The sequence below is a fragment of the Bufo gargarizans genome, chromosome 6 (genome assembly GCF_014858855.1).
Source record: "Bufo gargarizans isolate SCDJY-AF-19 chromosome 6, ASM1485885v1, whole genome shotgun sequence".
Lineage (NCBI taxonomy): Eukaryota > Metazoa > Chordata > Amphibia > Anura > Bufonidae > Bufo > Bufo gargarizans.
The window spans coordinates 241865723-241891558 of record NC_058085.1 but is presented as its reverse complement, the minus strand read 5'-3'; the positions used below and the strand labels follow the sequence as shown (position 1 = coordinate 241891558).

The following is a 25836-nucleotide window of genomic DNA, read 5'->3' as shown; positions in this document are numbered from 1 at the left end:
ATGAACAGTACGTGACTGGCTAAGGTCGGTACTTGCAAGCAGTGGTCGCCTGTATGATGGACATGCATGACCAGTGGATAGCAGAGTGCCTGCGATCAATGAAGTGGTACTGAATCAACGGCATAACTGAAAGGTGAGAAAGGGGTTTGTTCTATATTTCATATAGCCCCTTGCTATTTGCTAACATTTAAAATCTTAGAAAAAGCAAGTTGTTGCATTCAAACTTTCTTTCTTCTCATCTGTTTACTGAGAGTAACACTTTATGCTTTAGGAGAAATAATGAGACAAACGTTGCATTTGTTGCCTGATTAACAGACTAGGTTACTTGACATTTATAAGTACAGTCACATTTAAAAAATAAAAATCTATGAGAACTTATAAAAAATAAAACACTTAAGACAACAATGTCCCATTAAAAAGTAAATCCAGAAGATGTACATCACTTCTAGTCTTCCCGCTACAGAAGTATTATACATTATCAGCTGTTAACTTGTGGAGAACTTGGTGTCTAAGCAGATTTGACTTCTGTGTAAAACACTTGCCACAATCAGGACACGAGTAGGGCTTCTCACCTGAATGAACTCTCTGATGGGCTAGGAAACTTGCTTTCAGTCGAAAACTTTTGCTGCAATCTGAACATTGAAAGGGCTTTTCACCAGTGTGTATTGTGAGATGATGAAGGAGGTTGGTTTTCTGGTTAAACCGTTTGCCACAATCAAAACATGAAAATGGCTTCTCACCTGTGTGAATAATCTCATGCTTCATTAGCTCTGATCTGTACATAAAGGACTTTCCACATTGAGAACAATGAAAGGATTCCTCGCGGGCTGGGACCTTGTGATTCGTAGAACCGTTTGACTTCTCACAATTCAAGCCCTCCAAACCTGTGTGATATTTTAGGGGTTCATCAAGAGAGTCCCCATCAATACCAGACTCTTGGCACTCTGGACAAGACATTGGCTCCTCCTCTTGACTGTTTGATGCTTGCATAAATTGTTTACCACAATCTAAACAAGAAAAGGTCTTCTCACATGCGTGTACCTTTTGATGCATGACAAGCCCTGACCTCTGGGTAAAAGACTTCCAACATTTAGAGCATGTAAACGGCTTCTCTCCTGTGTGGATCCTGTGGTGCTCCACAAGAACGGACTTGCGCAAAAAAGATTTTTTGCACTCAGAACATGAATACGGCTTTTCACCGTTGTGAATTTTCTCATGGGTGTTAAGTTTAGATTTGTTAGTAAAACACCTTCCACACTCAGAACACGTGAATGGCTTCTTGCTTACGCCGTGTTCTACAGATTCTGTCTTCTGTGTAGCCTTCTCCCTGCAGTAAAAGCAGGAGATCTCTTCCCCCTTTGTGCAACTATTTAATCTCTCTGTAAAACCTTTCCCGCAATAGGAACAAATGAAGGATTCCTCTTTTGCATGGATGCGCTGGTGCACAGCAAAACTGGACTTCTGCGTAAAACGTCTACCACATTCACCACACAAAAATGGCTTCTCCCCTGTATGAATTCTCATATGTTCCACAAGGATTGATTTGCGTGTAAAGGATTTACCACATTCAGAGCATGGAAAGGGTTTCTCCCCTGTGTGACTTCTCTGATGCCTAATAAGTGCTGCATGCTGGGTAAAACATTTATCACATTCAGTGCATGGAAACATTTTACCACCATTGCTACCACAGTGTATAGTCTCCACGTTACTGTCAACACATTCATCCTGATCAGAGAGATCCGTGTCCTGAAGGACTGAATGGGAATACTGCATGAAGTCATCATCTTCTATCTTACAGTTCAACGTGAAAGAAAGTTGGCTATCCGAGGAGCTCCTGCTGTCCTCCAGATGTTCTTCTGTTGGAAATACAATATAGATTCATATACATATAAAAGTATGGAGCACCTGGAAATTTGTCATGGTCACATAACTCTTATGAGCTTCAGCATAGTAAGAGACCATCTTTACTAATCTCATTTGCACTGCATTGACCAGATATACTAATTTTCATCCATTTTTAGACCAACAAAGAAAGTTATGACAAAAATTCTGGAAAAGTATGCAATAAGATTACAGGAAGACTATATTTTAACTAGCCAATAAACTGTACATACAAGCACTATGTTTATGCTGTGGGTATGTGTGAATATGCCCTAAATTAGAGGTTAACTCTGTGATACCTGCCATGGACTGCACAGCTGGCACATGCTCTATGTAGGACACATTTGTAAAAAAAACAATGGAAATGCTATGATGAAAAAAGACTGTGTGAAGGCGCTGTAAAAGAGGCTACTGATGCTCTATTTAATATGTTTCCTAAAATGTGTACCAGCATTATCAGATACATAGGAGGATGTACAATAAGAGATTTCACCTTGCTAGAGTAAGCTATCAAATTACCTATCTGGTTTTTCTATGCTTAGCTGTCCAGTGTGCAATCCTACTCAGTGATTTGTGCATACAGCGATAGCTGCCAGTCATGCAGGGGAGACTGCCCATCACAAAGTAGCAACGCCCAAATGACACCTAAGCATAAAAAGAGCAAATATTTTAATAAAGTTCAGATTATCCTGAATCTTTACCCACAAAAATATATTTCAATCTAATCAAATATTTGCTGTCTGGAAGAATAACGGAATCATTTTATTTAATTTCCAGCAGTAGCTTTAGTTTTGCTATAAATCTTTGTATTAACTTTAGGTAGCCTTCAACCTATAACATGTTACCTACAGATTGGACTACTGTTCATGGCGAGAAGTTCGCTTTAACTTCTTATTCTCACTAGGGGAATTTCATTGCAATGTATCGTGCCTTTGCTATGGCTTAATAAGAGTAGAAATAATGACATGAATTATCATGTAAGCCCATCTGCAAACTCTCTCTCGACTGTTTAATCACTTAGATGCTGCAGTCGCTGGAGCTAACTCCCACCATGACCGCTGCAGCAGGGTGTCAGTGGTATGTCACAGCTGCGCCATGAATACATACCGTATGGTAATATAAACAGTATGGGAATGCCATGAGCCATTACATACACTGCTTTGCAGAAAGTGGTAAATGGTCAGTACTCGCCTCTATCCATATCTCTAGTTGCTTCATCCTGTTCAATGCAAACAGGAATCTCTTCTTCTTCATTTTTAATCTCTTCTTTAATAATGATGTGCAAACTCTGAAGACTATCATCCTATTTAAAAAATAATGAAAGCATTAAGTCACAACACAAAGTAAGAATTTGTTGTAATGTGAAATTCCGTTTACCTCATCGTCTGGAAAATCTTGGGAGGAAAGAAGATTCGAACATCTCTCTGGTGAGCTGTCTGGAAGAATAACGGAATCATTTTATTTTATTTCCAGCAGTAGCTTTAGTTTTGCTATAAATCTATGTATTAACTTTAGGTAGCCTTTAACCTAACATTGCAGATTCCACATGTTCTGCCTACTCCATACAAGTCCAACACTGAAATATTGCTAACTAATATGTTTAAAGGGTACCTTAATCTTTTTTCAAAGCATGGAAGGCACGTCTTCGAACAATCTATATTTCACTGACATCGGCTCTGCTCTGCATTTGCAGCATGTGGAGTATGGATCCATAGATTGTATACAGAATCCATGCTCTGAATGGTGTAGAAGCAGAACAGGACCAATGCAAGTGGAAGGTGTAGATCACTCCGACAAGCGCTGCGGCACCTTCCATAATTTGCATGAATGTTTTGACACCCTTTAAGGCCCTATTAGGCTAAACGATATTCGGGAACTGCGTTCCTGTGAATCACACAGCTGATCATCAGGATGAAAGATGCATGATTATCAGACAGCACATCTCTCTGTGTACTCATTTGTAGAACTGAATTAGGCTGGGTTCACACGGGCGTGTCCGGATTAGGTCCGGATGCGTCCTGGTGTATTGCGGCAAACCCGCACGATTAGGTACGCAATTGCAGTCAGTCATGCGTTCCGATGTTCAGTTTTTATCGCGCGGGTGCAATGTGTTTTGCACGCGCATGATAAAAAACCGACTGTAGTACCCAGACCCGAACTTCTTCACAAAAGTTCAGGTTCGGTGTTGTGTAGATGTTATTATTTTCTCTTATAACATGGTTATAAAGGGAAAATAATAGCATTCTGAATACAGAATGCTTAGTAGGTGGTCAATTGAGGGTTAAAAAAATAAAAATAAATATCAACTCACCTTCTCCTCTTGATCGCGAAGTTTCCGGTCTCTTCTTTACTTCTTTAATGATGAACTACCGGCTAGGACCCGTGGTGACGTCAGATCACATGCTCCAATCACATGCTCCATCACCATGGTGATGGACCATGTGATCTGACATCACCACAGGTCCTTTAGCCGGTAGTTCATCATTAAAGAAGTAAAGAAGAGACCGGGAACTTCGCGATCAAGAGGAGAAGGTGAGTTAATATTTAATTTTATTTTTTAACCCTCAATTGACCACCTCCTAAGCATTCTGTATTCAGAATGCTATTATTTTCCCTTATAACCATGCTATAAGGGAAAATAATACAGTGAATATACTGTCACCTAGCAACCATGCCTGAAAATCTCACCGCATCCGCACTTGCTTGCAGATGCTTGCGATTTTCACTCATCCCCATTCACTTCTATGGGGCCTACGTGATAAACACACAATATAGAGCATGCTGCGATTTTCACGCAACGCATAAGTGATGCGTGAAAATCACAGCTCATGTGCACAGCCCCATAGAAATGAATGGGTCCAGATTCAGTGCGGGGGCAATGCGTTCACCTCCCGCATTGCCCCCGCGCAGAAATCTCGCCCGTGTGAACTCAACCTAAGGGTGGTAAAATTGCAATCATTCCTCCCACATTAAATTGGCCTGTGTAACGTCTCGATAGATGTGTTCATCATCAGCACTTATCTTGTCCGCATTTGGGACAGTCTAATATGGTCTTTAGGATATGCTTGTATTTTCTTAATATTCTTTACAGAGCAGTGAGCACCACCTTATCTTATCTATGTTGTCTAAGTAATACAGACAGTGCTGTACGTGCATCTTATAGAGCATCTGTCCTCAGGATCAACCCTCTTAAACCAGACAATGCCTGGTAGAGAGGAGTTTTATTGCATAAGCTAACGAGGTCTTCAGGGGTGGGCCTAGCCTTCAGAACACCAATTCACTGCCACCAATACTTTCCCCTCCTCTTGAGCGACAGGGCCAGGCATCTCATGCGTGCACCTGTAAATGTTCAATTAGTTCATGCAATGTACAGTTCACTTATCTTTCCCTGAGGATGAAATCCAAACTGTGCATACATGGATTAAACATGCATTGGCGCATGAACAGTATTACAGGGCCAGACAGTAAGACAGTGTTCTGTTCTTGAGTACAAGTACTAGCCAGGCACAGAATGGCAAATGAATGCAGCTAGCGCATGAGCAGTTACAGGCGGCAGAAAAAGATGCTCTTAATATACTCTGTTGATACTGGGGCAGCTTCAGTAAGACTGAGGAACAGCACAAAGGCATGCTTGCTTGTATAGATCACACATAACTGCTCATGGCAATTTCAGAAATGCCACTAAAAATTGGTCAGCCTTTTAAAAGAAGGAAAACGAAAGTCTGCCGTACTAACCAATACATAAATTTCAGTGCTTGCATGCACGATGCCCATGGCGATTAATAAAGCCTGAATTTATGGATCAGTGAATTCGGCAGGCTCTCCTTTTCTTAGTGGTGACTATGTGTGCACTCTACCTTTGTGACTGCCATAGTGTGGAAAGAGACTGATTAAGCCTGGAATAGCTGATATTTTTTGCCCTTAAAGATTAGACTGAAGTCAGCTGAACATTATTTTGGCGAGACAATCCAACCATCTATATGTGTATGAGATGTTCTGACAATTAGATATATGCTTGTATATGGCCTTCTTTATCACTGAGCCAGGGGGCCTTGGATGTAAATGCACAATACTAGTAGGTTTTATAATCTGGAATGATCAGAAGACTAGTTGTCCAAGGAGTTAAGGAACATACAGTATAGGAGTGAGGCAATAGCTAACTGAACCTAAGAAGGCAGCAAGTCAAAGAAAAGGAAACACAGAGTTGACTTCTCCAACACAGACATACTGGGAGTCGGGGGATCAACCTTTCACATATCAGGCTCTTCTGAATTTCTGGCAAAAAGTAACACATGGCAAAAGTAACCTAGTAAGAACTTACAAGAGAACTCAAAGTGCAATGAGAACTGGAAAGATAAATTGAGACATCAGTGATAATCAGAAACCACATTACTGTTCTCTCCTTTACCATCAATGATCACCTCTTCATACCTAGTGATGTGAGAGGTTTGCGAGTCTCCATCATAATGTTCTTTTACAGATCCTTGTGTCCTTCTGAATACTCCCATTCCTCCATGCAAAAAGACAGTGAACAAAAAATAAAAAATTAAAGCAGTATACATATTCCCAAAAAACGTAATTAGACTGACCGGTAATTTTGTTTCCTTTAATCCACCATGATGGCTAGCATAGAGAGATGACCTTTGTCCTCTATAGGGGCAGGAACACCGAGTTTAAATGGCCACCACCCACTCTCACCCTCAGTGTTTTACAAATTACCAAAGTGGGTGCAGCCCAAGTGTCTATAAAATAAAGCTTATCTAAATAGGTATATATATTTTTTGGGCGAATTACGTCACACCCAGATCTTAAATCTATACAGGGTGGAAATATCCAAGCAGTCATGGTGGATTTAAGGAAACAAAATTACTGGTAAGTCCAATTACGGTTTTTCTCATCATCCACCATGACGGCTACCATAGAATCCAGATTATTTGGTGTGTGTGTGTGTGTGTGTGTGGGGGGGGGGGGGGGGGGGGTAATAGCAGCTTGCAGAATTTTTTGACCAAAGGACAAATCTGCCCCAGCTGAAACATTAACACGATAGTGTTTTATGAACGTGTTTATACTTGACCAGGAAGCAGCTTTGCAGATGGTATCCAGTGAAACGTCAGCCTTCTCTGCCCAAGAGGATGCCATTGCCCTGGTGGAATGGGCTCTAATGTTGGTCGGGCTAGACAGACCTACCATGAAGTAACAGCATGAGATGGTAGATTTAATCCAGCGCGCAATAGAGGCTTTGGAAACTTTTTTCCCCCTGTTCTGCCCTGCAAACTGAACTAGGAGGTTATCATCTTTCCTAAAATCTTTGGTGACTGAGATACAGGATAATGGCCTCTCTTACATCCAGAAGATGGAATTGTGTCTCGTCTGGGCTAAGAACGTCTGTAGGGAAGGATGGCAGAGTGATTTCCTGGTCCCTGTGGAAGTCGGATACCACCTTGGGAAGGAAACCCGGATCTAATTTAAGTACAATTCTGTCTGGAAATACCAAAAAGTAGGGTTCTCAGCAGGATAGGCCCTGGATTTCCCCTAAGACGGCGATTAGAAATGCCGTCTTGTACGACAGGTGTTTGATAGAAATGTCTGACAAAGGTGTGAATGGGGGCTTCGTCAGACCTCTCAATATAATATATAAGTCCCATTGTGGTACCCTCTGGGTAAGGGACAGTCTTATTCTGGACGCTGCCCATATGAACCTCCAAATCCACCTGTGGCTGGATAGGTCAGTCATAGAAGGCTCCCAATGCGGAAATTTGTACTTTTAACGTACTTGGTTTAAGTCCCATGTCCAGGCCCCTTTGGAGAAAATCCAAAATTTTCGGGATGCAAGGGGGAGATTTATTGGGAGAGGGATCCCCTAGCCAGGAGCAGTATTTCTTCCATATTTTAAGATAAATAGCCGTGGTGACTTTCTTGCAGCTGGATTTCAGAGTATTAATAACCTTTCCTGACAGGCCCTTGCTTTTAAACATTTCGCCCTCAGAATCCATGCCGATAATCTGAATAGGCTGGGGTTCTGATGTATGATCGGACCTTGAGATAAAAGGTTTGCTTGGTATGGAATTTCCCATGGGTCCTCCATGGCCAGCTCCTTTAGGATGGAGAACCAGCTTCTCTTGGGCCAATATGGGACTACCAGTATTACCGTTACTGGATCCCTCGATATTTTTTGCAAGACTCTGGGAATTAGAGCCCAAGGAGGAAAGGCGCACGCTAGATCCCACGTCCACTTGACGGAGAAAGCGCCCATTAACCAAGGATGGTCTCTGGGATTTAGGGAGCAGAATCGATCTACTTTTGCGTTTTGTTTAGACGCAAATAGGCCTACTTGGGGTGTTCGCCATTTTTTGCAAATCTTCAGAAAAATTTCCTGGCACAGAGACAACTTCCCGGGGTCTAGAGTCTTCCTGCTGAGGTAGTCGGCTTCTATATTTTCGGAGCATTTCAAATGGACGGCTGTAACGGAAAGAACATTTGATGAAGATTTGTTCTGCAAGCTTCTTTAGACCTGGAGATTTCGTGCCCCCCTGCTGTTTTAGATAGGCTACCATTGTTGTATTGTCTGAAAATACATTTAGGTGTTTTTTGAGTAATAAGTTGTGAGATACTTTTATGGTTTCTCACACGTCACTGGTATGCGCACGCACTCTCCACTGCAGCCTAGCTCCACCCCCACCCGGAAAGGCCATAGCGCCGAACCTGCGGCAGGTATGGATGCCGGCATGCCGTGCTCATGGCGGCCTGCTTCCACACTGGAGGGAAAGGAGACCCCGGCATATGGAGGGAAAACAGTCACCCGATAACAGGGACGAGTTCGCTCAAGTGCTACACCTCTGCCAAGCATTGGAATATACCGCAGGAGGGCAGAGGGAAATAGAACAACAATACCGCACTTACAGGTACCTAACGATTGTTTTCTTAAAGCGATACCTCTCACCGGAGGTGCTTTGTGTAGGTGCTCCATAGGGACAGGAAAACACTGAGGGTGAGAGTGGGTGGTGGCCTTTGAAACTCTGTGTTCCTGCCCCTATAGAGACAAAGGTCATCTCTCTATGGTAGCTGTCATGGTGGATAATAAGGAAATATATGTACATAAAACATTAAAATAAAATTCATACATTGTATAGTACATGACAACCTCTTCTAACAAAGCTAGAACCAGCCCTGTACCTCACAAGGATCCAGAGATCACCCTATTCATTGCTCTGCTAGATGTATATCAAGCTGGCAGCTCAGGGGACGTGTCCATGGTCTCGCTATCACAGCTCAGGAGGCAGCTCAAGAATGAAACTGAGCATGTGCGGTCTTCTCAGTGAGCAGGACAAAGAAATAAGAAAAACAAATGGCAGGTGGCGCTGTACAGATACATTTTATTGTATATCTCAGTGGCTAAGTTTTTAATTACATGCAGTTACAAAATAATTCAGATCTAGGTGCTGGTTTGAAAACTGTAGAATATTTTTTGTGGGATAACCCCTTTAACTACTCTAGAGGTCGCAGTCCTGAAGCCTTTTGTGTTGTGGTTCATGACCTACCAGCTTCAGTACAGTGACTGGTATATTAGAGTAACTTTCCTCCTTCCTAAAGTGCAGAAATTATGCATGAGGACCAAACAGTGGAGACAGAATCTACTTTTGGGTGTCCTGGTCCTCTATATACTCCAAGTCGAGTCTGTCCCCAGTTCTGTCACGTTACTCTGCACTCAATCCTTGCCCTCGTCTCTTCAGTTTGCACTAAGGCCACCCTCAGACATAGCAAAATACGTACTTTTTTCCACAAGGATTCCCAATGTGGAAAAACCACAGTGTATTGCAGTACCAGCAAAGTGTGTGAGATTACACAAATCTCGTGTACACTTTGCAGATTCTTTCAGAGCAGAAATTGACGCCCCCCTGCTGTGCCCAAAACTCCTTCCTCCTGAACACCTATCCGCCCACAGCGTTTCATCCCTCTCCTCCCCCTCCCTGACGGCCGAGCGAAGTCTCGTGCAGACGCAGTACCCATTGAGGGCTGCGCCAGTGCGATTTGCTGGAGACTGAGGGCAGGAGCTTCATCGTCGTCCCTGGGCATGCGCCGAGCCCAGTGACGTCCGATGCTCGCTCTTCCCCCAGTCTCCAGCAAATCGTACTGGCGCAGCCCTCAGTGGGTACTGCGTCTGCGCGAGACTTCGCTCGGCCGTCAGGGAGGGGGAGGAGAGGGATGAGACACTGTGGGCCGTTAGGGATTCAAGAGGAAGGCGTTTTGGGCACTGCAGGGGGGCGTTACTGGGCACACAAAGTGGAACAGAACGCCCCTCTGGGCACCTTCAGGATTAATTAGCATAATTATAAAAGTAGTTTTTCAGCAAAACTACTGGACGGATTACAGTATAGAACAGCAAAGCTGATTCAAGGTAATCTGTGGAGCATGACTGGTTTAAAATCTGAATTTGTGTTATGAGAGGTGACAGAATCCCTTTAATAGCATGTCAATTATGTTTGCGGTTTTAGCTGTGGAGTTTACAGCTTTCAATGAAAGATTGAGATCTGCAGCAAAACCAGATGACATCCGCCCAAAAAACGCTGTTAAACATTGCGGATTCTGGTGCAGATATGCTGCAGAAACGCACATAAATCTGCATGAAAAATTGCAAATCTTATGTGCTTTCACCCACATTCGAGTGCAGGTGGCCTAAATGTTGGCTTCATTAGAGACTGAACCTGCCCCAATTGTGAAGGAATAGACAGGACCCCAGGGTTTTCTCTTCCCGTTTTATAATAATGGACACAAACAAGCCAAAACCAAAACACCACAGATTATTCTTTCTGTATTACAACTGGACACACACTGCTCCTGTATTATAATCAATAGACAGGATAGCAGCTCGGCCTCTTCCATGTTATATAACCACAAACAAGCCTGTATTATACACCACCATAATTTACACTATAGCAGTAGCGGAAGGTGTTACATGAAGTGTCAAAGTTTCAAGAGCCTTACATAACGATGCCTCACAGACTTGTCTGGCATCACTATTCTGTCTTTCGTCTTCTCTCTTACAGGACTGTTGATTGGGTATTGCTGAAGTGTTCAGGGTGTCTGCTAGACCAAGTCGAGCACCACTTGTGCAAATAACGGACTTTGAAAAGGGCCAAACAGTGGGACATCGAGAAGTGGTTGACAGTGGAGGCACACCAAGATCACCATAGAAAAGCTGCTGTTTGTGAAAGAACAGGCAAGGCATCAGAAATAGGTTCTGCAGTAGCCCCGGTAGTGAACACCTGGACCATAAGAAACAGTCTACTTAAGCAGGACTGCATTCACGCACTTAACTAGCTTGTTTGCCACTGACCTCTCATCTCCAAGAACACCTGCACCGATGCAGTGAGAAAGGCATGAATGGCAAACAATAGTGTTCAGAAGGTTCTGGTACTAATGATGGCTGCATCAGAGTTTTCAGGTGGACTGGGGAGCGCCAATTACCATCATGCATAGTGCTGAGACACACAGGACCAACATCAGGTGTCAAAGTGTTGAGCACCATAAGCTACCATGGCTGATCCTGTATTTGCGGAGGGAACATTGATGAGCCTTCAGTAGATCCAAGACATCATGGAAGCAGTACTGCCTTCTGTGACTTAGTTAGGTGACATGGAGTTCCAACATGATAAAGCTAGTCTACACACTGCCCGCACTATAAAACATACTCTTCGGGATATCAAGCAGTTCCCCTGGCCAGCTCAATTGCCAAATCTCTCCCCTATTGAGAACTAGAGCAAAGGATCTCCAATGCACTGCAGCCAACAACCATCGTGGCTGAACTGGTTGAAAGAGTTTGGAATGACATACCACAGAAAGATTAAATGCTAGACTGGTAGTCTGAATCACAGTGTTAAAGATGGGTGAATTTCATTCTATATTTTGTATATCTAGGATTGTAATGAGTTAACTTTTTCTACTTCCAAGTGCCCACCCACCCCCCTCTTTGTTTCAAGACTGGAGAGGAGAGAGAGGGGGGCAAAGAGCTGTGCTGTGCTGTGAGAAGTGTCTGGTTTCTCATATTTCTACAGGTGTTCAATAGAGTGTGGTGGAATGCGTAGGCCAATCATATGGCTTGATGATATGTATATATTATTCACTGCCTATAGAGAAGCACCTCTTTAAAGTGTCACATATGACGTAGGCAGTATTCTTGTTAGAATAAACTCCATTACAAAATGGCGATGGTAACCAGATGTTTACATTAGTTTACATTCCAAAGTGGTACTCACTGCGCAGATGTTGAAGTGTTATCTCTGTTTCTCTTATCACTTTTTCCTTTTTGACCAATGAAACAATGTTTTAGCCTCAGAGAGGACTGCCCTCTTCTGAAGATTCATAAACGCTTAGCCCATGTAATAAAGTTAGAGATTGCTTTGACCAACTTCTGTGTCAGTGTCCAGTCTCTCAGCCACGCGTGGATATTAACCCCTGGGGGGGTACATTGATCTGGAACACCAGAGTGTATCCAAAATGCCCTAATTTAGGGTGATTTTAACAAATGGCACCCCAGATTGGATTCTGAGCGAACGTAGCATCAGACAGCTGACAAGACGGGCCCCTGAGCTTGACGAACGGCAGAGGAGAGAGGATTGCAACCTCAAAGAAAGGTGAGAAAACTTTTTCTCTCATCTGCCTTTCTGCTAGTTACTTCTTCATGCTCAGATGGCTCAGTCTGCTGTGAGGTGGTACCCATGTAAGTATAGTAGTCGGCTGTAATGCTGAAAGCTTGGAGTCTATTGAACCAATAGTCTGAAATCATAGATCACTCTGGTGTGTATATGTTTTGTGTGTGTGTCTGTGATTTATGTGAGGAGCGAGTTGAGCACAGATGGTAAAACCACAGACAAAGGGAGGGAACAGTAACCTCCTGGTTGGGAAGGGGGCGATGTAGCGCCGAGGTGTGGGACAAGGAACTCCGGCTGACCTGACCAAGAAGATGCGTAGAGCCGTATGACCTTTTGATCTGATGGAAGACTGCGGAGACTACCTGACCTGACCCTAGGAAGATGGTAGAACCTCTCATGACCTTTTGATCAAGGGGAAGACTGCAGTGATATTCTCTACCTGACCTGACCCCAGGAAGATGCGACGGAGCCCGCCTGACCCCTGGTTTTGGGGAAGACGTGCGGGGAGTCCCGGCTGACTAGTCAGACGTGATAGTCTAAAAGGGCTAAAGGTGCTGATCACTCCTCTGTTTTGTGTGTGTGTGTCAGTCTGAAATACTGTTGTTTTGATATCGGTCAGTCCCAGCATTATGAAGGACAAAATACAGCCCCTAGCTAGTAGTGAGGGAAGAATTGAAAGTTAAAATGTGAAAAAGAATGTTAGAGAAAGTGTAGACTCGGACAGAGGTCGCCCCTGGCAACAGGCATGAAGAGCTGTAAGAATCTGTGAAGTTAGAGCTTACAGACTGTGGGCATCAGAACTCCCGTGATTTTGAGGGGGGGGGGGGGGGCTGGGGAGTTCTAATGAGTGAGAAACAGAGCAATGTCAGGATGTTAATTGATGGCATTAACAAGAAAGAAAGAAAGTGCCCCAGTGTCTGCAATCAGAACAGCGCTTGTGTTAAATGTTCCGAAACGAACCGGTTAAGTTTTGTTACCCTAATAAAATGTGTGTGTTTAAATAGGGAATATCCTAGAGATTACAGCAGTAAAAGATGGTCAGTTAATGGATAAGTGTTGTATCCAGTGTGAGCTACAGAGACTCACTTCCCCCACCTTAACAGAAACATTCCTGAGATAAGAGGAGCAGGCGAAGGAAAGAGGTGGGAGGGAATGAGGGAATAATGCAGTCAGTGATGTGTAATATATTATACAAGACAAAGAATTGTTCAATAATTTTCTTTCTTCTTTCCCAAGCAGTGTACTGTGGGAATCCAGCTTTTAACAAAATGACTGTATGATAACATGTATATTCTCTTACAGCGACAGACCATCAGCAATTCTGGGTGTGGTGTGGCTGTTTCCAGGAAAGCTGTGTTTGTCTGTGCTGCAAGTTTTGGGATGAAACAATGTGGGTTGGAAGACATAAATGATTCAGTGGAATGTGAATGGGTGTGGCTTTGAGTTGTGATTGAGGCGAATATGTGTGAAGACTGATGGAGGTTTTTAGCAGAGTTGTGAATGCAATTCAGTTTTTATGTATGAGGGCGTGGTTATGAGCCGTTTGTGAAAATCAGTACATGAAAATGTATATGAATGCGTATGGAGTACGATATATTTTTTTTTTTTAAATAATATGCGCATTGAGGATTTTATTTTATTTTTCTTGGAAGTTTTTGTGTTTTTATTGGTGCCAACAGCATTGATTAAGCTGTACATTTTTATTTATTTTATTTTTAAATTGAAGTCAATGAAAAGTTTCTTATGGGCCCTTTGTGTGTTCATGTCTGTATTGTCAGATCTGTTTGTTTCAATGTTTGAAGTTACGTGTTACATGTTAAGTGTTGTGCTAAACATCAGAGCTCTGTTCTGATGGGCAGCTGCCACATTACTGATGGACAAAAGGAGAACCATAGCATCCGACTGAAGGGGGTGGACTTAGATGACAGAGCGGAGGGAGGAGGATAGGGGTGGACGTTACAGACGACAGCCCTTGTGCCCATCCCCTAGTTACAGACACTCCCATGGAAGATGAGAAGTCCTGTTTTGTTTTCCAGTCTATTAATTCTGCGATAGGAAAAGTTGGATACTTCTGTAAGCCAAAATGCAGAGTAACATCAAGCAGCATTGGGGGGTTCAGTGGTGCCAACCATAGGTAGTGTTCCTTTGGCATTGCTTCAGCCCTGATGTCAAACGCCTCATTGAAGTGAGGGAAAAAGTAAGTCTGCCACCCTATGGTGGGCCTGCAGAGTCTGTGGGACCCAGATCCCAGAAGAGAGAGTGTTGTGCTGTGTGTGGTACTCCTCGTCCACACCACACGAGAGGATTGTATTCTATGTTGACCATGCCCGGATCACTGTCCGTCCCCACAGACATCCATGTTTTTTGTCATAAGGGGAACACAGACAGGTGAAGTTAGATCAAGATTAAGAAAATGATTACACTTACCGGTAATCGGATTTTCCAGACCCCACGACAGCACCCTTCCTAATTCTCACCCTTGGTGATGGTTTCTTCTATGAAAAAAAATAAAATAAAAAGAATGTATATTTTGTGGTATTCAATAATCTTACACATTTTATAAACCTTTATGATGTTCTGTTTGGAATAACCAATGGTGTAGGAGTCCCTCTCTTGCTCTGTAATCCACTGAATGGGAAGAGAGGCTCCACCCTTTTATTTCTGTAGGTTTCCTGTCCCTGGGGGTGGATCCCTCTCTCTATGGTGCTGTCGTGGGGTCTGGAAAATCCGATTACCGGTAAGTGTAATCATCATTTTTCCCCTCCCCCACGACAGCACCATAGAGAGAATTACAGAGAAAGAACCCTTCCTAGGGAGGGACCACCGCCTGCAAAACCTTTCTCCCAAAGGAAAGATCAGAAGAGGAGAGTAGATCCAAACGGTAGTGACAGAAAAAGGTAGAGGGTGAAGACCACGTGGCTGCCTTACAAATATGTTCAATGGAAGCCCCCGACCTTTCTGCCCACGAAGTGGAAACTGAACGTGTAGAGTGAGCCTTCACCGAAAGGGGAGGAGACAGGCCCTCCTCCAAGTAAGACTGAACAATGGCCAGTCTAAGCCATCTGGACAAGGTGCTTTTGGTAGCCTTCTTCCCTTTGTTTGAACCCGAAAAGAGAACAAACAAAGCAGAAGACTTTCTCCAACTTTCCGTAACTTTGAGATACTGTAACAAGCATCTCCGTACGTCTAGTGTATGAAAAACGACTTCCCCAGCATTTTTTGGATGGTCACAAAAAGGAAGAACGATCTCTTGTGACCTATGGAATTTAGAAGACACCTTGGGAGAAAAGGCCGGATCAGGTAGAATAATAACTCTATCATCAAGAATTATAGTAAAAGGGGGATTGATGGAAATGGCCTGCAGCTCGCTAATTCTTCTAGCCGTAGTAAGGGCCACTAACAAAACTAGCCTGAGGGTAAGAAATTTAATCCCTATGGAATCAATGGGTTCAAAGGGTGTTTTGGTAAGGGAATTAAGAACCAAGTTAAGATCCCACGGGGGCACCCTAGGGGAAGAGATTGGTGTCATCCTATCTACTGCCTTAAAAAATCTAACAATCCATGCAAAATTTTTCTCAAAAAGGGCAGATAGGGCAGAGACCTGCACTTTAAGCGTACTTTTAGCGAGACCTAAGGAAAGGCCTTTCTGCAAAAATTCCAGGACCTGGGAAATAGGGACACTTTCTGGCAAATGCCTAGGGTTGAGTTTACTGAACTCAATAAACTTTTTCCAAGTCCTGGCGTAGATGGACACCGTTACAGGTTTTCTACCTTTTAGTAAGGTAGTGATGAGATCCTGAGAAAAAACTTTTTTAATTAATAGGCTCCGCTCAAATTCCACGCAGTCAGATGGAGACCAGCGACTGCCGGATGAAAAACTGGACCTTGGGACAGCAGATCCGGTAGGTCTGGTAGGATCCAGGGGTCCGAAATAGACATGGTCCGGAGGAGAGTGAACCATGCCCTCTTGGGCCAAAAGGGAGCGATGAGGATAACTCTTGCCCTGTCCTTCCTGATCTTTTTTAGGACTGCTGGTATCAACTGGAAAGGGGGAAAGGCATATGCTAGAGGGAAGTTCCATTTCAGGAGAAAGGCATCCACCCCATAGGGGGATTCTCTTGGATTTAGAGAACAAAAAAAGGTCTACTTTCTTGTTCAGGCTTGTACTGAAAAGGTCTATGGTTGGCCTGCCCCATGACTCGCTGATCCTGGAAAATATTGATGTGTTGAGGGACCATTCCCCCTGTTTTAAGGGGTATCTGCTGAGAAAATCCGCGTGAACATTCTCTTTCCCTTTTATGTGGAGAGCCGATACGTGACTGACCTGTTTCTCCAATAATGTTAACAATCTCCCCGCTTCCCACCGTAGGGATACTGACTTTGTCCCCCCCTGGTGATTTATATATGCCACTGTCGTCTGATTGTCTGAAAGTATTCTCACATGGCCAGTGCCAAGAAGGTCCAAGGAAGCCTTCACTGCGAGTCTGACTGCCACTAACTCTTTTCGGTTGGAGGAAAATGCTTTCTGGGCAGGGGACCATAGACCCTGAAAGTTGTACCCCCGCACGTGAGCCCCCCACCCCCAGGGGCTTGCGTCTGTGGTCAGGACAGTAGGATCCGGGTAGGACCATGGAATTCCCCTGAATCAGATTGTCCCTGACCAACCACCAGGATAGGCTTTTCTTGGTCGTGTCCGAAATGCTTATTCTGACATCCAGTCTTCCTCCGTATTTTTTGAAGGCCGTCAAAACCTCCGACTGCAGCTGTCGGGAGTGAAGCTGAGCCCATTCCACCGCCGGGATGCAGGAATTCAGAGAGCCTAGGACCGACATAGCTTTCCGGAGGGTCAGGGAGGTGGAAGAGAGGGATTCTATTTGACTCCAAACCTTCATGATTTTTTCTTCTGGGAGATACGTTCTCTGAGTCTCGGAATTCAAAACTAGGCCCAGGAATCTCTGCACTTTCAGCGGTATCAATCTGGATTTTTTGTAATTTATTATCCATCCTAGATCCTGGAAGGTCTGAATAATAGTCTGAACATTCTGTTCGCAGACCCGTAAAGAATCTGCAATAACTAAAAAATCGTCTAGATATGGGACTATCAAAATATCCTTTATCCTCATGAACGATACCATCTCTGCTACCACTTTCGTAAAAACCCTCGGTGCCATGGATAGGCCAAAGGGTAGCGCCTGGAACTGATATTGTCGGATATGCCCGTCTATCAGAATCGCCACTCTCAGGAATTTCTGAAACTTCTGGTGCATTGGAATGTGAAAATAGGCGTCCTTTAAATCCAACACCGCCATGAAACAATGAGGAAAAAGGAGCTGAATCGTATTCCTCACCGTCTCCATCTTGAATTTCCTGAAGACCAGAAATTTGTTCAAATCCCTGAGATTGATGATGGTCCTGAAAGTGCTGTCTGGCTTTGGCACTAAAAACAGGTGGGAGAAAAAAACCTTCTGACAGTTCTTCTTGAGGAACGGGAATCAAGACATTTTTCTTGATGAGGTCCAAAACTTCTTTTATTATGGGAAAGGAACCTCTTACACAAATGCTTTTTGTAATAATAAATCTTTGTGGAGGCAAAGAAGCGAATTCTGGCTTTAGACCCGCACAAATGATGTCCAGGACCCAAGGTCCTGCAACCCTTTCCCAAGAAGCCTGGAAGAACTTTAGTCTTCCACCCACCTCTAACCTGGCGTCATTGTTGGGTTTGTTTTTTGCTAGTAGAGGAAGAGTTTCCAAATAAGAACCCTTTCCCCCCCGAATTCCTGGATCTAAATCTCTGATCCTTATCTCTACCCGACCTTCTACTGGTACCACCTCTGAAGGGACGAAAGGACTGCCTATTCCTGGGACCAAAGACTGAAGCAGGATTAGGGACCGGGAATCTTTTCTTTCTATCCGCCGCCTTCTCTAAAAGGTCGTCTAACTCGGGCCCAAACAAAAATTCTCCCTGGCAGGGGATATTACATAATCTCTGTTTAGAAGCCAAATCACCCCCACTACAACTTTTTAACCAAAGGGCCCTTCGTGCTGAATTAGTGAGGGAAGCTGACTGAGCGCTGAATTTAATGGAATCCACCGAAGCATTTGTCAAGAAGTCGGCAGCTTTTTGTAGGGTTGGTAGGGAAGATAAGATCTGATCCCTAGGGGTTCTATCTTTTAATTGCCCTACTAACTGTTGCAACCAAAAGGATAAGGTCCTAGCCGTGACCGTAGCAGCTATAGCTGGGCAAAAGGCTAAGGTAGAGGCCTCCCAGGCACCCCTAAGGAAGGTCTCGGCCTTTTTGTCTAAGGGTTCCTTAAGCATCCCCGTATCCTCAAAGGGGAGAGAGGACTTCCTTGACGCTTTAGAGATGGCTACGTCAATTTTAGGGGCTTTTCCCCAAGAGGAGGAGGCTACTTCTTCAAATGGATATTTACGTTTGAAGGCCCTAGAGGCAAAAACCCTTTTTCCTGGCTTCTTCCATTCTCTCTGAATTAAAGACATGATGCTAGCGTGTACAGGGAAACACCGCCCCTTCTCCTGTAACCCCTCAAACAACGAGTCTGCTACGGACCTATCCTCCTTAACATCTTCAATGTTCATGGTGGACCTAATGACTTTTAATAATTTATCCGTGTCCGCAGCGGGGAAAAAAAGTGTTGGACATGGACTCATCTTCTGATGAAGAGCCGGACAAGGACGACCCGGATGATCTATCACTGTCTTCTGACGAAAGAACCTGGGATGGGCCTGTCTTCCCACTTTTATCCTTGACGGAAGTTCTTGCTCTTCTGTCTGATCTCAAGGTATTCTTAACCTCCGTCTTGATGAGCGACCGGATGTTTTCCAACAGGGACGGTGACTCATCGGATATGATCCTATCAATGCAGGTTTGGCACAGTTTCTTCTCATAAGAAGAGGACAACGCCGTACCGCATAGCGGACATTCTTTGTTTTTTCTTTTGGCCAGCACTTTTTTCGGTTTAGGCTGGAAAAAAGAGAGCACAAAGCGCAATCTTAACAACATCAAGCCAGTAAATGCGCCACTTACCCCCTGAAGATCAAAGAACTACCGGGATGGGATTCACATCACCCTCAGCAGGTTCTTGTCTTCTCTCTTCCTCCATAATTCTGAATGGAGCGAATATGGAGTCTATACACTTCAGGATAACAGAGAATGGTATTAAAATTCTTTAAGGTCCATAAGTCAGAGTAAAAAGAAAACCACTGAGGGCTGCCTACATGTTGCCTGGCTCAGACCGTCCTGTATAGGCTCAAGGATTAGTCTGGCCAGGCCCTTTAAATAACCTGAAAAAAACGAGGGTGTCCGCTTGCGCCGGCATCGGAACCGGAAGTCACCGATGCGTTCCACCTTGAATCCGGAAGTGCCTGCTCAGCGCGCCCCGGAAATGCGTCATCCAGACCTCGCGCGCCGGAAGTGCCACCACCCGAGCGTGCCAGAAGAGCCTCGGAGCCCATGGAAGCGCCGGATACCTTTTGTGAATAAAGCTAAGTGGCAGAGCCCCGAAATCGAGGATGACCACTTCACTGCGCCACCGAAAGGCGCCTCCCATGGGGCAGAGCTCTCCCTGAGAGGTGACCCACATGACTGCCGCAAGATGCGGAGGGCCCCTGGAGCACCTCCGCATCCTAGGGTCCTGACAGCCTGTCCAGCAGCGCGATGGACCCCGGCAGTAAACCGCTAGCCCTCTAGGATTACCTAGGAACAAGACCAACGGCAGAACCTGAAAGGTAAACTGTAGGTCTCCCACTCCAGGGACAGGAAACCACTGAATGGGAAGAGAGGCTCCACCCTTTTATTTCTGTAGGTTTCCTGTCCCTGGGGGTGGATCCCTCTCTCTATGGTGCTGTCGTGGGGGAGGGGAAAACAGGAAATCCAGTATCGGCTCTATCTTTAAACATTTTTAGCAGATTCAGTCTGGCCCAATGATATCCCTCACTCTGGGTGATAAAGAAGTAGTCCAGTTTTTGATTGATACTGGAGCAGCCAAGACAGTTGTGCACAGCAAACATGGCCTCCCCTGATTTACTCTCCAAGGACACCAGCCTTTGGGTAGAAGTGGATGGGAAAGTAGTACGCTCACTTTTTTTCAACAGAAACCATCCATATTAGATTTGCCCCTAACCAAGATGCGCTTGCCCGTTTGTTGGTCAGTGGTAACGCCTTGTTGTCTCCTAGGTGCAGATTTGTTTGCAAAAGTACATGCTGCTATCTCACATCAGGAGGACGGCACTGTGAAGCTTACAGGTGCCCTCCACGACCAAGAACTTTGTTTGTTGGCCATTAGTGATAAAATTCCCTGGTCCATGTTTGTATCAGTACTCCCAGAAGCTGAGAAAAGCAAACCACTCACCATTGGATGGTACATGACCTACATGCCGTTAATGAAGCCACAGTTTTTAACACCCACATCGTGTCAAATGCACACACACACACACACACACACCCCTTGTCGGCTCAGGTTCCCATTACCCCTACTCACTCCACTGTGATTGATTTGTCCTTTAGTCCCTACCGCCTCACAGATGAGGTGGTAGATGCTTTTTGTGCCTAGAACTGGCAATTTTGTGTTCCCCACACTGAGCCTATCAGATTATTACATTTAGATTGTATTGTTATGAAGTGAGTGGCCATGACTCAGCAATCCTCACCCAACTGCATGGCCAGCAATAACGCCCCGTAGCATATTATTCAGTCAGACTTGATCCCGTGGCCAGAGGTGCCCCTTTCTGCATCAGAGCTGTAGTAGTTGTACTAGCTATGCTTGATGAAAGCTCTGAGATAGTTCTGGACCACAAAGTGATGGTGATATTACATCTATCCTCATGAACGTACAATCCAAATGATTGTTTTGTTGCCCATTATTGTTCCATTTTGTTGCCTGACAATGTTGCTCTCCAAAAGGTGTAATACTTTGGACCCAGCCACCCTGTTGCCTCTGGACCAAGGGGGAGGGAAGAGTTAGGGCACCGCACTTTAAACTTTTCTTTCAGATTCAAAGGAAGAGGCTCCTGACTGTTTGCAGATGATGTCACAAGAGGTAGTGGGATTTGGTAAATCAGTCATTAGGTAATCTAGATCATGTGCTCTTTGTGGATGGATCGAGGTATGGCCAGTATGGCAGGTACTACACAGGTTAGGCATTGGTGATTAAACGTGAACTACCACACTTGTCTGCTCAGAAGTGGCGCTAAAAGACTCTGAAGATGGCTTGCAGATATGCAGATGGAAAAACAGCCACCATTTACACTGATTCCAGGTGTGCTTTGGGATAGCCCATGACTATAGGCCCATATGGAAAGCCAGAGACTCCTTGATCGCTTCAGGTAAACCCATCGAAAATGGGGAAGCAGTGAGGTCTCTGATGGAAGCCCTCTTGTCACTAACATGAGGGGTGATGATAGCAACGAAAGGCCACTGTAAACAGATGCAGAGGAGGCAAAGGGGAAAGCCACGGCAGATCAGACGGCAAAGATGGCTGCCAAAATACCTAAGCAGACCCCTGTCTTAAGTGGTCACAGTTCAGGTCCCTGAAATAACTCCTCCTGTCTCCCGAAAGTTCTTAAGACCTTACAGAACCAGATGGGGAAGGAGGAAAGGGACTGGTGGATAGAAAAGGGGGGACTACAAATAAGAAGGGAAACTTTACCTTTCCAGGTCCCTCTACTCCATGATGGCACAGGCAACCCATGGAGTGATGCACCAGAAAATAAACTGCTATGTGTGATTTAGTACGTAGCATATGGTACGCCCCAGGGTTCAGCACTGTAACAGTCAGACATACTCAAGGATAAATGGTTTGTGCCCAGAACAACATGGGCAAGGTGGTTAAGGTACCCAAGAAACACGTCTTGCTTTTTGTATCTGTTTCAACGTCTGCAGACTACCTTCAAATATCCAAGGTGGGCATGTATGAGTATGTATTGATATGTGATGACTTGTTTTCAGGATGGCCAAAACCGTACCCAAAGAAGTAAAGAAGATTATGGCTGAAGTTGTGTGCAAGTATGGGGTACCTTAGATCATTGAAAGTGACACAGGTGTTCACTTCACAGGTGAAGTGATGCAGGAGATGACGAAGGTTTTGGGTGTAGGACAGGCCTTACATGCTTCGTACCATCCACAAAGCAGCAGTAGAGTAGGGAAAAGGAACTGAACTGGACACTAAGTTAAAGATTCAAAGCCTTAATAGAGTGCCTGCTGGTAGCCCTCTTTTAGTAAGGTATACGCCTAACCGTGAGACAGGCCTTTGTCCCTATAAGGTCCTTTTTGGGTCAGCCCCTAGAATAGGATTTTACTTCCCACAGCAGCTCCAGATGCAACATGGTTGTCTGACAGATTATGTGATCAGTTTTGTATAAGCATTTGACTAAAGTACATTTTCGAGTTTTTGCTTCACTTCCAGGTTTTGATAAAATACCAGGAACCCACCCACTTGTGTCTGGAGATTGGGTGGTAGGAAGAGATACGTTCTAAAAGTCCCAAAAACCCTGGTTTGATGGTCCATTCCGAGTGTTGTTGACCACAAGCACAGTGAAGCTCAAAGAAAAGCATAATTGGATTGATTTCAAGGAAGTGTTGAGACTGGTTTTCTCTTGTCTGACTGTTGATCATGACTCAAAAGAATATGAAAAATTGTATGAAAACTTTGATCCAGAAAATCAGGAGCACTGATGATCTCCAGTCCCCCCATATAATGTCAACGCCAGTTAGGGAAAGATCATCTGACTTCCCCTTGCTCAAATCCAGTGTCACGGGAGGCTGTTCGCTAGGTATGGCTTGTCGTGGAAGCTGGTGAAGAGGAGGCGGAGCATTGGGACAGATGTTTAGGTTTAGGGAGAGAATGAAATTCAAGGGGGGACTGTTAAAGATGGGTGAATTTTATTCTATATTTTGTATATCTAGGATTGTAATGAGTTAACTTTTTCTACTTCCAAGTGCCCACCCACCCCCCTCTTTGTTTCAAGACTGGAGAGGAGAGAGAGGGGGGCAAAGAGCTGTGCTGTGAGAAGTGTCTGGTTTCTCATATTTCTACAGGTGTTCAATAGAGTGTGGTGGAATGCGTAGGCCAATCATATGGCTTGATGATATGTATACATTATTCACTGCCTATAGAGAAGCACCTCTTTAAAGTGTCACATATGACGTAGGCAGTATTCTTGTTAGAATAAACTCCATTACAAAATGGCGATGGTAACCAGATGTTTACATTAGTTCACATTTTAAAGTGGTACTCACTGCGCAGATGTTGAAGTGTTATCTCTGTTTCTCTTATCACTTTTTCACCAATGAAACAATGTTTTAGCCTCAGAGAGGACTGCCCTCTTCTGAAGATTCATAAACGCTTAGACCATGTAATAAAGTTAGAGATTGCTTTGACCAACTTCTGTGTCAGTGTCCAGTCTCTCAGCCACGCGTGGATATTAACCCCTGGGTTAATTTAGGCCCCCTGCACACGGCCGTGTTTCACAGCCGTGTGCGGGCCGTGGAACCGCGGCCTGGATCCCTCCTGAGAGCTGGAGCGCACGGCGTCACTGGTTGCTATGACGCCGTGCGCTCCCTGCTGCCGCCGCAATACAGTAATACACTGGTATGATCTATACCAGTGTATTACTGTACTGTGCCGGCAGCAGGGAGCGCACGGCGTCATAGCAACCAGTGACGCCGTGCGCTCCAGCTCTCAGGAGGGATCCAGGCCGCGGTTCCACGGCCCGCACTCGGCTGTGAAACACGGCCGTGTGCAGGGGGCCTTAGGGCGATTTTAACAACAGCAAAGGGAGATACTGTCCAGCATTAACGTTACCCTGCAACAACACGCACCCAGCTACAGAACTCAGAACAAAGGGGCACCAACTTGGTTGTGAGAAAATTAACTAAGCACCACTGGCAGGTTATACTTTAGCAATCTCAGCTCAATTACATTAAGCTGTTCCAGGAGTTTTATTTTCATTTTCTAGAAGTATATAATGTTAACTAGCCACAGTAAGAACATCACAGTCTGCTCCTCCTGTATTCTAATAACTAGCCACAGTAAGAACACCAGTCTGCTCCTCCTGTATTCTAATAACTAGCCACAGTAAGAACATCACAGTCTGCTCCTCCTGTATTCTAATAACTAGCCACAGAAAGGACAGCACAGTCTGCTCCTCCTGTATTCTAATAACTAGCCACAGAAAAAACACCACAGTCTGCTCCTCCTGTATTCTAATAACTAGCCACAGAAAGGACACCACAGTCTGCTCCTCCTGTATTCTAATAACTAGCCACAGAAAGGACACCACAGTCTGCTCCTCCTGTATTCTAATAACTAGCCACAGAAAGGACACCACAGTCTGCTCCTCCTGTATTCTAATAACTAGCCACAGAAAGGACACCACAGTCTGCTCCTCCTGTATTCTAATAACTAGCCACAGAAAGGACAGCACAGTCTGCTCCTCCTGTATTCTAATAACTAGCCACAGAAAGGACATCACAGTCTGCTCCTCCTGTATTCTAATAACTAGCCATAGACAGAACACCATAGTCTACTCCTCCTGTATTCTAATAACTAGCCACAGAAAGGACACCATAGCCTGCTCCTCCTGTATTCTAATAACTAGCCACAGACAGAACACCACAGTCTGCTCCTCCTGTATTCTAGTAACTAGCCAAAGACAGGACACCGCAGACTGCTCCTCCTGTAATATACAACCACAGACAGGACACCAGGTACTGCTCCTCCTGTAATATACAACCACAGACAGGACACCAGAGTCTGCTCCTCCTGTATTATTCAGCCACAGACAGGCCACCACAGTCTGCTCCTACTGTAATATACAGCCACAGACAGGACACCACAGTCTGCTCCTCCTGTATTCTAATAACTAGCCACAGTCTGCTCCTACAGTAATATACAGCCACAGACAGGACACCATAGTCTGCTCCTCTTGTATTATACAGCCATCGACAGGATACCGGGGTCAGATCCACCTGTATAATACACCTATAAACAGGACACCAGAGTCTGCTCCTCCTGTACTATACAGCCACAGACAGGACAACACAGTCTGCTCCTCCTGAATTATACAACCACAGACAGGACACCACAGTCTGCTCCTCCTGTATTATACAGCCACAGACAGGACACCACAGTCTGCTCCTCCTGTATTATACACCTATAGACAGGACACCACAGTCTGCTCCTCCTGTATTATACACCTATAGACAGGACACCACAGTCTGCTCCTCCTGTATTATACACCTACATACAGGACACCACAGTCTGCTCCTCCTGTATTATACAGCCACAG

General features: G+C 44.6%; 1 protein-coding gene across 6 annotated transcripts in view; it reads right to left on the bottom strand.

The window, feature by feature from the left end:
• Positions 1-230: 230 nt before the first annotated feature.
• Positions 231-25836, bottom strand: part of LOC122941347 (gastrula zinc finger protein XlCGF26.1-like) — a 30661-nt gene continuing 5055 nt past the window's right edge. For 2 of the 6 annotated variants that reach the window (XM_044298497.1, XM_044298499.1), the window contains exons 2-5: positions 6313-6391; positions 3259-3317; positions 3073-3184; positions 231-1856 (exon numbers count right to left, since the gene is read on the bottom strand). In XM_044298497.1, the coding sequence (XP_044154432.1) occupies positions 469-1856; positions 3073-3184; positions 3259-3317; positions 6313-6346 (1593 nt within the window). In that variant the 5' untranslated portion in view covers positions 6347-6391 and the 3' untranslated portion in view covers positions 231-468. Of the gene's footprint in view, positions 1857-3072; positions 3185-3258; positions 3318-6312; positions 8878-10863; positions 11940-12134; positions 12154-25836 lie in introns of those variants that run through there. The other 4 variants (XM_044298500.1, XM_044298501.1, XM_044298498.1 and 1 more) reach the window with 4 other exon arrangements.